At 36.1% G+C, this 16,484-nt stretch overlaps 2 protein-coding genes across 2 annotated transcripts in view; one reads left to right on the top strand and one right to left on the bottom strand.

The window, feature by feature from the left end:
- LOC594407 (VPS35 endosomal protein sorting factor-like) overlaps positions 1-3,167 on the top strand; it is a 31,705-nt gene extending 28,538 nt beyond the window's left edge. Inside the window, exons 29-30 of the mRNA XM_030991458.1 lie at positions 1,022-1,171; positions 2,294-3,167. Coding sequence (XP_030847318.1) covers positions 1,022-1,171; positions 2,294-2,392 — 249 coding nt within the window. The 3' untranslated portion in view covers positions 2,393-3,167. The remainder of the gene's footprint in view (positions 1-1,021; positions 1,172-2,293) is intronic.
- A 7,970-nt stretch (positions 3,168-11,137) lies between these two features.
- Positions 11,138-12,688, bottom strand: LOC105437928. Its single transcript, XM_030991194.1, has one exon. The coding sequence runs from the start codon at positions 12,407-12,409 to the stop codon at positions 11,138-11,140; it is 1,272 nt and encodes a 423-aa protein (XP_030847054.1). The 5' UTR covers positions 12,410-12,688.
- Positions 12,689-16,484: the final 3,796 nt, after the last annotated feature.

The raw sequence follows: 16,484 nt of genomic DNA on the forward strand, positions 1-16,484 counted from the left end.
AGGAATAAATTCCTACCAGGTACCCATTAACTTCACCTGGGTGGAGAGTGGCAAATGTAGATCAATGTCTTGCCAAAGGACATTAGTGCAGCAGCGGGACTCGAACCGCGGACCTTGTGATCGATAGTCCGGCGACGTATCCACTCGACCACAACACCTCTGCATATTTCTATAGAGTTATGATACACATTCAAACCTGTCTACAAAGACCACATTTTTTGTTTCACTTGAAAATGGTTTCTCATTGAAACATGTACTAAAGGAACCTGTACATAGACCACCTGCCTGTAAAGACCACTTTTATCATCTCTTTGGGTGGTTTTTATAGACAGGTTTCACTGTATCTCATTTCATTTTGTTTTGAGGTAGAAAGGCATTAATTGTATTTTTTTTAGAGGGGAGGAGGGGGGTGTACTACTTTTGTTTACATATCTGTTCTGAGCTATCATGCACCGGGAAACAAAAATATTGACATCTGATTCCTTATTACATTTCAACTTTGCACCATTTTTTTCTACATGTAGTTGGTATTGGGAGTATTTGTGAAAGCTTTATAAATGGAATACCATTTTGTATGTACATGTTTCATTTTTATGGTTAAAATAAACTGAACTGAACATATCACTTCAGTACAAGATAAGCAGCACACGAAAAGTACCAGAACAATGTTCTGAACATATGTTTCATCTTTGTTATAGAGAAATTATATTATTTGTTTTATCAAATTTTAAATTGCAAATTTTCATTGGTTTGTCCAGATGTCTTCTGCACATGCAGCCACATACCTGCTGTCATTAATGCACCACAGTGTTTGATTTGTTTCGACAATAAAGATATCTTTTCCTAAAAGAATTATATAATTATTTTCAGAATACCACATTGATTCTTAATTCAAGATTACTTTATTTTATTTTAAATTGTAAATGGTGAAATAGAATATTGCAAGTCTTTCAATGCTATCAGAGGAATGATGTAATCTCAGGTTCGATTCACACTTTCTTTTTCTATGCTATTGTTATAGGGCGGCGTGAAAAGACAAGCAGTGATTGCTAGCGAGTTCTTTGAGTGCATCATCCTCCATGGTGATATTAGTCAACCGGCCATGTCGGGTCTAGCTCTCAATCTATGGAACCTTGCTCAGAAGAATGGACAGGCTGACACCAAATACATGGTAAGATCGATGTCATTTTTTTCTTTTCATTTTTCTCCCACTTTGAGTTGTACATAAATCTTTTTCAAAATGACACTGATGGTGTCAGTTAACATCCCTGGGGAGTGTTTCACAAAGACTAAGATCGACTTTAAGTTGGACTTAACTATGGCAGGCCGTTCATGCCACTGTTTTATCTCACCATTATGATCTTTAGATAATATTTTTTTCTTCAATAATGAATCATCAAAAAATGTAAATTTTGTAGATTTTTGACCATGATTTGTACGTCCCTTGAGACACCAGTAAATGGTGAGAGCAAACAGTGGCATAAATGGCCTGCCATAGTTAAGTCCAACTTAAAGTCGATCTTAGTCTTTGTGAAACACTCCCCATGTCCGGTCTAGCCCTTAACCTATTTAACCTGGCTGAAAAGAATGGACGTTTGTACTTCATATTTCTTCTTTTTTTTCCTTTCTTTCTTGCGATTGAGATAATACTTCCCTGAAAACAAAATATAGAATGTGGAATGACATTCTACTTGACATTTTATGAAGTCTGGGCCCTGTTTCATGAAACTTGTTATTAATAACAAGTTACAATAAGTGTTACAAGCTACTGAAATCATGTCATTTGATTGGCTGAGAGCAAATTTGTCATAGAAATTTAGCATTTGTTATTGGTAACAAGTTTTATGAAACAGGGCCTAAATCATGAACACAAATGAATCCACAAAAAATGGAAAAATTGTGAAATGTCATGGTCAGAAGGCAAGGAGAGTTGTCCATAAATGGTGTCATCAAATTAGATATCGCCCTCTACTGACAAGTTATTTTAAAAAGACATTAACTTCCTTATTCCCTGCCTGACTTTGTTCAAATTTTCCCTTGATTTTATTCCAATCATTTCAACTTTACAATGAGAGTAACTTAGTTTGAAAGTTTTGGTTCCCTTTAACACAAACAGGAAAAGCAAAAAAACTTTTTTTCAGTTGTGGCATTTCATTCTCCCATTTAATCCAAGGTATTTACTGGAATTTCATTTTGCTTTTGTGCTTTAAAGTCTCATTAATCCTTGTATCCAACTAATTGGCTAGCATTGACTGTCATGTGTTTTATTTTTTATTATCTCTATCCAAAATAGGTTCGTCTGCTAGAGTATGTGAAGCGGAAGGGCCCTAAACCAGGGGGAAAACCCTTTGCTGCTCTCGCCTCCAGTATGTCTCTACAGACTAGGACATAGTATGAACTATAAAGTTTAAGTTCCAATCCTTTCTTACCATTTCATTCATGTATTTTACTATTTCTCCTTGTCTTTTCTTACACATTTACATGTATATATATCTTGATCCTTCTTCACCCTTTACTAGTACTTCTAATATTTGTCATCACCTCTTGAATTCCATCTCCTTTCTGTCCGTTTCCTCTTTCCCTCTCTCTCTCTCTCCCCTCTCTCTCTCCCCCTCTCTCTCTCTCTCTCTCTCTCTCTCTCTCTCTCTCTCTCTCTTCTCTCTCTCTCCTCTCACTCGCTGCTTCTCTTGCTTTTTGCCCCTCTCTTTGCTATCTTTTCAGGCGATCCCTGATAATGTTCTTTCTAGTGTTAATTCATTTTATTTATTATCATAACCAGATATCATTATCATAATCAGAAACACTGCATTTATGATGGAAGAGAAGAAAAGAAAAACAATAAACTAATTGCCATACTTATTCTCCCAGTTTCTATCATATTTGAGACTTTAAAGACACATAAAAGTGGAGTCTCCTGGGGAATTTGACACCCTTCAGGTGTTTTCAATCACCTGAATTAGCCTTCAGTTTTATGACCAACAAGCTTTATGTAAAGCTCTGTCATTTTCCCATATGGTAAAGTCCTTATTTGACATTTGCAGCCCTCTCCGAGGACTCTCCGAGAGACAGAGACGAGGAGGTATTTGTGGATTGGACCACCTGTTTGTGTGTGCAGACTTGTAAACCCATTAACCCTTACTGTACTGGGCTATTTTGAGCACCCTCTGACTGGGGGGGGGGGGGCCTGGGAGGCCCCCCCCCCCTATGATCTCGGCCGTCGAATGTCCGATGAACACGAAAATTTGCATATTTGTAGATATTAACGTAACAAACAAGATGGTATAATTAGTTTCGTAAGTCCGTAGACTTGTGAAGAATCTTGAAAATGTATTCAATAAATGTTTCCTTCATCTCAGATTCATGAGGTTTCATTATTTTTATGAAATTTGAAAATGCATAGGTTAATTTGCATAAATTATGAATATGCAAATTACGCATTCATGAATATCAAATCTGGAACTATATTTAGGGAACTAGAATCATTACAAAAATTGTCAGAATCCACTTTTTGAATGTTGAAACTCATTATTCATATGCAACTTCTTTTCTAACACAAAATAGTTATTTGATGTAATTAATAATGATAATTTATGCAAATTTGATGCGATTTTCAACTATTTATTTTCTTATGTATTTTATTGTTTTTTATTTCTTATTATATCTAATGTTTTATTTCTAATGTATTCTTTTGTTCTGGAATACATCAAGTTACTCTGAGAAACATATAAAAGCAATTTGACATCAATTCATATCTTCACATTTCTGCTTGTACATGAATATAATATATGCAATTATAGCACTTTTTTGATGACATGCGCATACTAATTGTTATGTAACACCTTACAGGTTTATCCGATTTTGACGAAAATGGTATCGAAATGTGCGCAAGACTTGAGGGAAAAAAGTCATGAAACTACAATTCAAAATTCCAAGCGGTTGCGGCGCGATCTCCGAAAATGTTGAGGGAGGGGGCCTCCCAGGCCCCCCCCCCCCCCAGTACAGTAAGGGTTAATGGTTTTTCCATCAAGTCTGGTGTCGGCGGATTATGACCTTCTGCACATGGAAACTGACGCCCCACCCACGTTGACCTATTGCAATCACACATAATAATAATAATAATAATAGTAATAAAAACAGTGCTTATAAAGTGCTTACCACCGAAGTCTCTAAGCACTATTAGTATAACAAACAAAATCGAATGATAAACAAATTACAACACATATGGAATATACATCAATGTGAACAGAGTAAGTTGATCATCAAACCAATTTTGAATAAATGTGTCTTAGGACAAGTTTTGAATATACAAGAATGTGACTGCAATATTATTCTATTACTAATTAATTAATATTTTTCATTAGTGAATTGTTTCTATTAATTGTCCTTAAACTGTTTGAATAGCGCTGCACTTTAAACTCTTAGGTTGGATTATATTTTTGCTGGGTAATTTAACAAGTGTTTGTTCAAAAAAGGTCAGAAATGTTGAAGAGAAAGAAATTTTCATGTCCTATTTATAAAAGACAGGGAATTTGTTTTTTTATCAAAATACTCCAATGTCAAATTGTGGTCATCCATGTGAGAAACTTGAGTTACTGAATTTCAATCTGTTATTTGTTTCTTTCAATCAGTCATAAAAAAGATAACATTGGCAATGATATATATAGTATACAAATGATTCATATGAATGAGTACAATTTACGATGTATTCGCACTCAAGTTGAGGCTGTTTGCTTCTATCGTACTCAGTCTGATGGCTTTGTAAGATTTGTGCATAAACAACCACAACAAGAGGGGATAGCTCTCGTAATGAGTAAATAAAAGGAAAAAAATCATATGTTTCATCAAATGAAACTGCTAGATCCTTGTGATTTGATGAAACATTATTAATTTAAAGATTGTTTTGTGTCATTATAGCTGTTATTTATATACCCCAAACGGTTGACCAATCATTTAATTAGGATCTAGGAGTGAGTTGTATAATATTACACTTATGCATGACCTATATGATCAAAGAATTAAAAGAAACTCCAAAAAGTAAGAGTAAATATTGTGAGTTGTATTTTCCTAGAGTAGCATAATTTTAAGGCAAATACATCGCAATAACAGAACAATCGAAAGTGAAAAAAAAGTGGAAATAGATTTTTCAAGACAGAAAATGACCATGCTTGTTAAGAAAATTTGAATCAGTCAATATTTGTATATGCTTAAATGTTAGATCGTAATAAATCTATTGTATATTGTAAGTGCTTGCTATACTTCATGATGGTATGTTTTTTAACCATGCATCTCATGTTTTCGGGTAAGATCCGATTTATAAGAGCAAATCACATACTATCGACGTTATGATATCCAGTGGGATATAGAAATAAAGATTATTTTATATATAGTAAAAACAATGTTCCAGCTGGTATTTGTTATTTGTTTGAGCAATTGGGTGTAAGAAATATGGATTTTTTTTTTGTTTTTTTATCGGAAAGAAGACATAAATATGTTTTATTTATACACATATGTACACAAAATATTGTATTCTTCTTTGTCTATTTGTAGACTGGATGATTCATTCTCTCTCTCTCTCTCTCTCTCTCTCTCTCTCTCTCTCTCTCTTCTCTTGATATTTAAGAAGAATATACAAGGAGATATCTTGTCAACCTGGCTTCTTATATATGGTCTTGAAGCTTCTATTTTTACAGTCTTTATTACCTTCCAAAATAAATAAAAGGTTTTCTGAAATTACTCCCGCCCTTGGTAACAGAGCTAGAGACATGAGATACGTCATGATGTGGCCATAAACCTGTGATTCATATCTTCGATTGAACGTCAGAACACGATGTTGCCAAGTTGCATTGAAGAGGGGTATATATTGCTCTTCAGGATGATTCAATATAAAGAACTGTGACATTACGTACCCTGTGATGGATGGGGAAAGGTTTTTGAAAGAAAAATCTGAGGTTTTAGCACTACAGCCATTAAAAGGGACCTTATAAAATTCAAGAAGAGGGAATTTTACAGGGGATTTTTTAACCATTTTTGATTAATGAATGTTTTCAAAGTGTTTGCAAATTGTGTTAAGTAACTAATTGATTCTATTCTTAATCCTGTTTCTCATAGTTCAACTGTAAAGTCAAAGTTTACTTTCATTTCTCAAATGCTAATGCCTACATAAGGTTAGCCTATAAACCTTGAGCTACAACGCAACTTCATCATTTCTTGACGCAGTCTTGATCATCAAATATGATTAATGACCTAAGCGATCATATATCACATGACCAAGTTCCAACTTCCTTCACTATTAGCTGTTTCACCTTGAACTCGGCCGCAAATTGTGGCACTTTTCAAAAGATTTCGTTGTTGTGATAAGATTTTCACATGATCAGTCAAGTACTTTATTTCTGCCAAAAACAATATTGTATTCTTCTTTCTCTATTTTAGACTGGATGGTTCATTTTCTCCCTTTCCCTCGATATTTAAGAAGAGTATACAAGGAGATGTGAACACCCCTCCTCCCCTCCTTTCAAATTCGTTGCCGCAAATCTATAGCTGTCACTTTGTCAGCAAATTTAAGGACCTTTTTTTCTTCAAACTTATTGTAAAGGTAGCTACCCCCCCCCCCGAAAAAAGGGAATTTCATGTTGATATTACCCCCAATCCTTTTTTTTTTTAAAGAAACACGGGCGAAGTAAACAAAAGTCCTCGGAACACAATATTTTCAGTCGCATGAACATTTCTTGAGATATTTCTGATACAGAGGACCTTACTGTCATGGATCAAGGGTCTTCTAAATCGTTAGGTACATGGGGATTATAATGTGTGTGGTGATGGTTATTTTACCTGACTGCTAAGAAAGCATAAATGCTTGTTAGTAAGCAACCAGACGGCCGAGGGCTTTAGGTCCGAGGGACCTTGTGATGAGGATTAATGCTTTACCAAAGGGCACTAGCGCATCGACTTGGTTTCGAGCCCGGGTCACCAGATTACGAGACAACTGCTCTAAGGATGGCAGGATATGTGGACAGATGGAATTTGTGGGGGGGGGGGGGTCAAAGTTATAGCTTGACTGAAATGAACTGATTGGTATGCAACTTAATTTTAACATCCGTGTGAGGCGCGTCCTTGGCCTCGGGTTTCGGAAAATACAGAATACATTAACAGCCAGCAAACTCGCGTCAGGGACACGTCCATTAACTATGCATGAAATTGTGAAATGGTGACCCGGCGTCCCATATAATTATATACCTGGTCGGATAACAACCATTTTCATGCGTCCCGTATTAAACCTTCCTCAGGATGCAAACCCAGGCACGTACGCAGGATTTTTTCGCGGGGGGGGGGGGGGGAGGTTTAAAATTTGATGTTCACGCCAAAAAATTCGCAACGACTCAGTCGGTCGCTGAATAAGCGGGGGGGGGGGGTCACCCATTACCACAATTTTTGTATTATTATTTTTTATTTTTTTCATTAAAAAAAAAAAAACCAAAGGGGGGGGGGTCATCAAAAACACACACATTAAAAAAGTTAAAGGTGGGGGTTCTTCCCCCAAAACTCCCCTTCCTGCGTACGCGCCTGTACAAACCCGTATATTGTGCAAATTGTTAAACACCATAAAGGAATCTTTTTCTTTCTTTAGAGTTTTTATGGAGTCTACTTTTTAAGATACACACAGAATCTGCGGTAGATATGAAAGTCACATTTTACAATTTGCTGGGCAATTAGCAGTTGAAAATATACACCTCTAGTACGAGACGGTATTCCGGAGACAAATCAGTTCATGTTAACAATAAGTTCAGTTGAAAAACTTGAATAAGCACAAGCGTTTACCACGATTTGAAAATGATAGACAAGTTAAACCGTTTTTTCAGAGCTTTTTATTTCATTGCAGTTGAAAATATACACATGTAGCACTACAAGACGGTAGGTCGGAGACTAATCAGTTTATGTTTACAATAAAACACAGTTGAAAGCTTGAAAAAGCACAAGTCCTTAACATCAAAATTGAAGGTACGAAGTAAAGAAAATAATTCGTCGGCGTTATTATGAACCGACGCATCCGGCATAAGGCCTTTAAAAAAATGTTGTATCGCCCTTTGCGACCGACCCCCAAATCTACTGTCGGCTTTTTAAAAAAAGTCTTCTTTTTTTTAACCGTTTTTTAGAGGAAAAAAAATATTGAAGCATTAAAAACTGAGAAGTTTATACCCCAAATGGGAGGGGGAAAAAGAAGAAGATAACAACAATAAAAAAAATTTCCGACCGACCGACCCATTTTTTGGCACCTAAAGGGCAATACAACATCTTTTTGTTTAGGCCTAATAGTAATAGTTGTACGGATTTGTCGATTCAACATAACGCCGACTAATTAGAACAGAGTGTAACAAAAAAAATACACTAAGACGGTTAATATCAAGACGTAGGCTATAATTAGAATATGTATTCTGATTTTATGCTTAATTCCTAAAGAAATTTGCTCTTGATAACCCGAAAATTTGCGAGAGGATTTATTGACATAACATCACTAGTAAATGCAAGGTGGGTTTCATACGGATAAGCCAGGGAGGTGATAGAGAAGGAGTGGAAACTCTTGTGCTTTATTCAAACGCATGCGTAAGTTCTAAAGCGTAACATGGGATGCGTAACACTCCACTTGGCTTTGAAGTTTCATGCTCCGAGCTACTCTTCCACTGCGGGGAATTTCGGAGGCCAGGCACCAGTTTCACATTTATTAGTTTACCGGCAAAAGATCGGTGTAAATCATAAACTGTATATGGGGATTTTATTGGGAATATAGTGCATCAAACAATTTCTCAAATTTAGTACTCCGCCGTTCCTATAATTTGTGTGCCAGAGTTGGTTAAAAAAAAATTAGATCCTGACAAAAAAAATCAATGTTTTAGGATAATCCGATTTTTTTCGCATGTTTTAATGCTCGTCATTTAATTCATGATTGACAATCTTCGATAACTTTAAGTCTGCTAATGCGTGCTTTTTGTGCAGTTGGAAAAAAGTATGTAATTGCAAAATTGTGTGTTCGCTTGTTCAACTCATTACACATTCAACAATTGATGAGAAATCTTTGAAAAAGACAGCAAACATTTTCTGAGATACCATTTTCTGATGTAGGCATTCTAAATCCTGATATTTCATGCGCTCTTTTATCTCACCACCTATAGTCAACAGTTGCAGATTAGCGCGTAATTTTTCGGCGGCTTGGAGCATGAGGTCAAAGGAGAGCGGCTTGATTCCCCTCCTTCTCTATCACCTCCCTGGGATAAGCCTAGTATTATATACAATAGGTTAATGATATAACGTAGTTTATTACCGAAGTCTCGTGACATTTTGATTCTGCGTGCATTTAAAAAAAAAGTAAAACGCATTATAGATAATGCTACAAATTTCCAATAAAGCATAGTGTGGTTATAAAACGAATATAATAATTATTTATTTATTTATTTCTGATATTTAGACAGGGTGACTCATTATCACCAATAATGGTGGTCTTTCATGAGGCCCTGTTAAATATAATTAGGTACATTTTAGTTTAACAAATATATATATGATAATAATATTATGTCACGCTCCTGTCAAGTTTGGCTTTTCATCATTGGCGTTCCCTCTTCACCATCCCCCCCCCCCCCCTCCCCTCCCCACATCATTCCATGTGCATTGTACATTGGAAACAGGGTTCTTCATTTCGTGATTGCCAAAAATTTTAACAAATATATCGTTGGTAAATTATCGTGAGTGGTAACGTCTGATTAACCCGAGCGTGATGAAGTGCAGTGCATGTATACACTTTTAAGTGGCTTCGTAACTATGGCAACATTCATCATGTCGAGCACTTTCACTCACTATTTTAAGAGTGACATTAATTTCACCTCGGGTATAGAGGCCTATTTATACCTGGGCCATATAAGATTTGCCAATGATTTGTCATAAACTGTTATTTTTTACTCAAGTATAATGAAAGAAAAGCGATTTGTCCGACGTTCATGACACTGTATTGTTTAAAACGTGTATAGGTTAACTGCACTTAATACTCTACGTACTTTTGTGGATAAAAACAAGTTTTAAATTGGTTATTTACTTCATACGAATGAAAATCAAGAAACATATGTGCTGCGTTGCTGCTTTATTTATGAGAATCCAGCTTAAATTCATTTATCAATTTTTTTTCAGCGATACTGTGATTCCATTTTCAGTCGCCGTGAATAAGACGCTATATAGGTCTGCGGATTTATAGGAGCTATGAATAAGAATTTGTGCTATATAACTGTTACTACGTATAATATTATTTCAGTGCATTAATCTGTTATTACAAAAAACATTTATTTTCATTTGTTTTGTATTAAAAGTTACCATGGTTATTATTCGATTGGTAGACATTAAGTGGCAGCTTGTGACTAAATAACCGTACTCGCGTTCTATACACTACTCAGCTTCGTAAATAATTTGAGTGTGTTTGAAGTTAACCGCGAATTAATTCCACACCATTAAACTTTGTTTGTGCTGCTCTTTTCCATTTGGAAAACCGAGACAATTATTATCAACGTTATATTATAATTATACACCTGCGTATTTTATTTTTTTTTTGTAGTTCGCAACCTTAGTATTTCCTGTGCACTACGCGGAATATCAACTACAACTACAAATATATACATGTACATTTTGTACGATGCCTAATCAGGCAGATATATTCTTTCCTATTGCAATAAAATTCTGTCTTTGTATACACTATTCTAAATTTGCTTATCAGCTTCACACGATCGTTTATTGTAAATATGATAATTTATTCAAGCGTGTCATATTTGTTAATGAAAGACAAAGGGAAATACATAGTATGAGTCGAAATGAATTTTTGAAATTGTATGTACGTAATAAGTAGCATTATTAGACATATTACAGACAGGAATGTTCTTGCTCATTGCCATACAATTTTATATTTATACAATGTTCTCATTTTGCAACTCAGCAACCCACAATCACTTAAAACGATAATTTCTTTAACGTCAAAATTATTCATGAAAGACAAAGGAAAATACATGGTAAGTATATCAGTAATTAGTTTTAGTGTAATGATTTTGAATATATATATATATATATATCGTTTGATATCAATGTATTATTATGATTATCATCCCCTTTTTTAGGTGTTTTTAAATTCACCGTTAAGGCTACTGTCTAATGGCAGTTCGGTGCTTTCATCGTTCAAATCGGCAGGTTTCATCTGATCATCATTACCAAGTCCTAAAGTCAATTCATTCCCCACGGCCTGCAAATTCTCGTTTACGCTGTCATCACTGAGACTTATTATCTCTTCGAAGTCATTTCCGACCTCGACCATGGATGGAACAGGTTGATCATCATGGTGAAGGTTCAAGATGGGGGAGCTTGTGTCGTCGACGCCGTCGGGGTCGGTTTCACCAGCCTTAGTCGTCCCGTCGTCAACGGTTGAAGGTAGGGATCGTGCCGTGTCGATGATTTCCGTTCCAGTAGTGTCCAGAGTGATTGAATCTATGTTATCAATTTCAGTGACCTCTACAGAGTGGCCGTCCATGGCGACAAGGAATGGCGTCATCGGCTTGGTAGTTGGTTGGTCGGATCCGGAGGGGACATGCACGCCACGTCTTCTCCCTATCTCTTGGTCCAAGACTTGGACGTGATTCCTCAGGCGATTTGTGAAGTCGGTTACTCTAGAAAGCAAAGGATCAAGCGACCAGCTTGACCTTTGTTTCCTGACGATCATCGCGTCAACCTGAGGCTGCTGCGGAAAGCCTACAAGTGGTACGGGCCTAACCTTGGTCTTTCCATTGTGTTCCCCGCATAACACAATGATGCGGTATGTGACCAGCATAAACACCAGTAAGTTCTTTCCCGCAAAGAAAAGCATAGCGCGATCAACGACCTTGATTTGTATAATTAAATACAATCGCATTGCCAGAAAGGGGCAATCTTGCATGAAAAGGACTAGGAGGAGAGACCAAATCTCCGACCCACAGATAGAGGGCCGCTTCTCGTTGATATCTTGCTCAACGAAATCAACCAAGGGGTCCTCTGTCTTACCTTCCGCAACATCCTGGCCTCTCTTTCTCTTCTTATTTTTGAAATTGCGGATCTTTGGACCTGCCACAGATGTCAGTACAAGCGTGAACTGACAGAGGCTCATGCCCCAGATACCGGTGACGATGCCAATCTTGACCAGATCACAAGCGACCACAGGCTGGGCCAGACTTTCGCTGGAGAACTCTAGAATGTCCGCTGCCATACCAAGGTAGACAAGGAGGAGCTGGGAGAGTTGTTCCCGGGTGAGATTTCCCTTCGGTAGCATCCATCTACCCAGGATTACCAGGAACATCGTGGTCTGCTCCAAGACTTGTGGCCATTCTTCCAGTTTTATGCTCTTTCTAAGAAATTCCATCCATTCCTACACAAAAAAAAGAAAGTCATGATAAAACAAATAATTTACAACAGGGTATCTTATTTTGGTAAGTAGATCTTAGTTCAAGCAATCTACCATAAGAAAAAAAGATCTAAACACACTTCTACACGGTATACGCAAATACAACCACACGAACATACACACACTCGGACACACACACAGGTCAATAATAGCACAGCGATGATGATCAGAAATAGATATTTAAGGATATGAGAGATTATACAATCATCATTACCAAATGACAAATAATATGGAACATTTCACATAAATTGCATTATTTCGGAGATGGCTGGAGCAAAACCCGGGGAGGGGGGGGGGGGGCCTACTCAGATTCGGTTTGGTCGGGGGTGTGCGGCCGAAGCGTCTAACCCATACCTATTTTTTAAAGGTCATTTTGGCAAAGAATGGTACCCATCATAGGGACTTCCATTCAAAACGCAACCCATGTTTAAGGTTTTGCCGTATTCCATTTGCATGATTGATTTACACATTCACGCTTGACTGCGTGAACACAATATTTTCAAAACTAACTGGTTCTGCAAGTGATGAAACATTGTATTATAGATATATTGACTGCTATGAGAGGCATAGCTGTTTATATAGGCTCAAGGGAACGTTACATCCTGCTATGACCCCGAGGCGCGCCGCGGTGTCCCCGAGAGCCAGTATAGAAAAAGCCATGCCTCGAATATTATAAGTAACGATCATGCACCTATCAAAACAACTAGGGTAAAAGACAGAATTTGTCCTTGGATTCAAACTCATGTACACCAGAGATTTTTTTTTAAAGAAAGTTCGTGTCGTCTCCTGAACTAGGAACTCGTACTGAATATGATTTTAAAAAAAGTACAAACAACTATTAAAAAAACATACTATCTGTCTCATACGAAAACGAAGACAGGAGTACTTCCGGGATGTACATAATAAACATAAGAATAATTCGAAGAAATTATGGGCAGAATTGAATAAGATTTCTGGAGTGACAAAGTCTAAGGACCTGAGCTGTAATATTGAATGTAATGAAATGAACGATTTTTTTATTAATACAGGTAACAATATCTCTAAATCATTTGTTAAAGAAAAACCGAAATGGCATCATCCACATTGTATTTATGAATTTTATTTCCAACCAATTGATAGTTCCAAGATTTTAAACCAATTAACTAACTTGGCTTCAAATAGCAACTTAGATGTCTTAGACTTTGACACTAAATTACTCAAATTAGCTGCCCCGTATATCGCTTAATCCCTGTGTGATATTTTTAATGTAAGTCATGATACGGGAAGAGTACCTGGTGACTGGAAGATTGCATGTACCATAGCGATTTTCAAAGGAAAAGGCTCAAAAATGAAGAAACAAAATTATCGACCAATTTCTGTTGCTAGTCATATTCCCAAAATTATAGAAAAGAAAGTACAATTACAGTTACTTTCCTACCTCCAAAAACATGATAAATGCCGATCAATACGCCTTTTTTCCAAACCATTCAACTATAACAGGCTTACACCGTGTTTTAGACGGCTTATACGAAGCCTTAAATATGAAAGGAATGATTGGCGCGTGCTTCTTAGATATCTGTAAATGTTTTGACTGTGTGACCACGAGCTTCTTTTATTCAAACTTGAAAAATATGGAATTGCTGAAAATATGCTATTATGGTTCAAAAACTATTTAAGTAATAGGAAGCAAGTGGCATACTCCAAAAGAAAACTATCTGATATAAGAGAGCTTTCTGTCGGGTTACCACAGGGCAGTGTCCTGGCCCCCATTTTGTTCCTAATATTCATAAACGATATATCTGAATGCATAACTGAAGGCGTCTACACCATATTTGCTGATGATGTTGTAGTCTTTGTTGCAGATAGTAAGTTAGATGATGTCACAAAGAAATTACAAAAAGATATTAACGCTCTAAATAATTGGTATAATCAAAATCGATTACGCATTAACACAAGTAAAACCAAAACAATACTAATAAAATTAAGATCCTCTGATATATTGAATATATTCATAAAAGATGAACTGATCGAACAGGTAAAATCTATAAAATACTTAAGTATAGTGATTGACGAAAACTTGAAGTGGAATGTATATTTAAGAGATTTATGTAAATCTATTGCTTATACAATTTATTCTCTATAGGAAAGCTGAGTAAATTCCTAAACTCAGAACTATTGAACACCCTTTATAAGTGTATAATCCAACCCTGTATAGACTATGCAATCTCTGTATGGGGAAACTGCCCAGCCAGCTACAAGCCGCCCCTTTTAGAGATTGCAGAAAAGAGCTGCTAGATATGTAACTGGTATATCTCTGACTATGAAATTGCAAGCGGCAACGCATTGATAAAACAAATTTTCTGGCAAACTGTTGACCACCGCCGTGATTATTTTCTGGCTATGCTTATGTTCAAATGTATAAGGGGCATTGCCCGAAACGAAATAGAAATGTTTTTCGACTACCATGGCCTTAATAAAAGAAATGCAGACTCTTTAAATATAGTATTGCCCAAACCCAACGTGACCTAATTCAAACAATCTTTTAAGTATGCTGGAGCGGTTAATTGGAAAAAGCTTCCCAATAATATCAAAAATTCCAATTCAGTGACAGTTTTAAATACCAATATAAAAAATCTTCCTTTAATCGATAAAATGTGTTTACTGCCGTTTCTCCTTACTACAGCATCGTATGCAATAACTAACTAAAATGATTGCTATTATTTAGAAAATTACATATACTTATGCATATCTTTTCCCTCTCTTTTCGTTTTTCCCTCATTCTATTTTTCCTATCTGTGTTGTTTCGTTTTTTACCAATTGTATAAAACTGCTATTTTGTTAGTAACTACTCTTATTGTCAGTTCTTGAATTTGTATTTTCCTTCTTTATGCAAGACCATTATGTAAAACAGCCTGCGAGCTGATCAATGTTATCCTGTTTAGATGTTTTAATAAATAAATAAATAAATATTAAAGCAGTCCATTATCTTTTATATCTTTTATATTGTTACCTTATCCTTTTCTTGTGTAAAGATTGGTTACAATATTACAGAAAATCCGTGACACTGTCTATTAATCTTCACTGGAAAGTTGCCTGAATGTTACTACCATACGGGAATCACACACACTTAGCGACCAAAACGCACACACACTATACGAGTATGGTCTCCACGCTCACACACAGAAACTTTTTACACGTAAACCAATTAGGATCTCAGCAAAATTTATTTATGCGGCCCGTTACACTGGGCAGCGGGCATCTTTGTCATGAACTATTGACCGCGAGGCGGGCATAGCTAAAATCACGACTCCAATTCGACCAATCAGATGACTAGATCTATTCAACATACTAAAGAGAGGTATATAATATGGCATGGTGACATTCAATATCAAGGTTTTAATTTTTGATTCAAAACCTGGCTCCACGTCTATAACAAAGCCCCCCCCCCCCCGCAATGTTAAGTTTTGCATTGGTTTTGATTTATAAAGCTGAAAGGCGTGAAAATCGGAGAGGTGTGAAAATAAACCATAGATATGACATTTTGTTTTAAATGAATAAAAAGCGACTTGACAGGTTTTAGAATATATAAAGTATAATTCATCATGATATGCAATCAATGACAAAAGGCAATATCCGTTTATTTCATCAAAACGTCAATCATCGCAAGGAACATTTCAAACTCAAATTGGATCAAACATAACATTTTAGACTAGATGCAATTATTGTCGAATTGTCAATTTTATACTCCTCGTTTTGATTACTCCCCCGTCATCCCGTTTGCAGTACTACTTCAGTCATACTTCAACCTATCAGTGATTATTGAGTTGGTTTCCTAATGACAAACAAAATGGATTGTCCATCATTTTGACGATTTAATGAACAATGGCATTTTATAATCATGGTCTAGGTTTGGAAATTATTTTTAATAAGACAAAATGGGGTTTGTGATATCATAATGTGTCAGGTTTTTTTTTTTCCTTCTTTTGTTTAAAAGAATAAGTAAAAAGTTTCTATTGTTCGGGCTAATAATTCATTATTTTTGTGTGAACAGAAT

Source organism: Strongylocentrotus purpuratus, unplaced genomic scaffold (genome assembly GCF_000002235.5).
Source record: "Strongylocentrotus purpuratus isolate Spur 01 unplaced genomic scaffold, Spur_5.0 spur5_contig_845, whole genome shotgun sequence".
NCBI classification, from domain to species: Eukaryota; Metazoa; Echinodermata; class Echinoidea; order Camarodonta; family Strongylocentrotidae; genus Strongylocentrotus; species Strongylocentrotus purpuratus.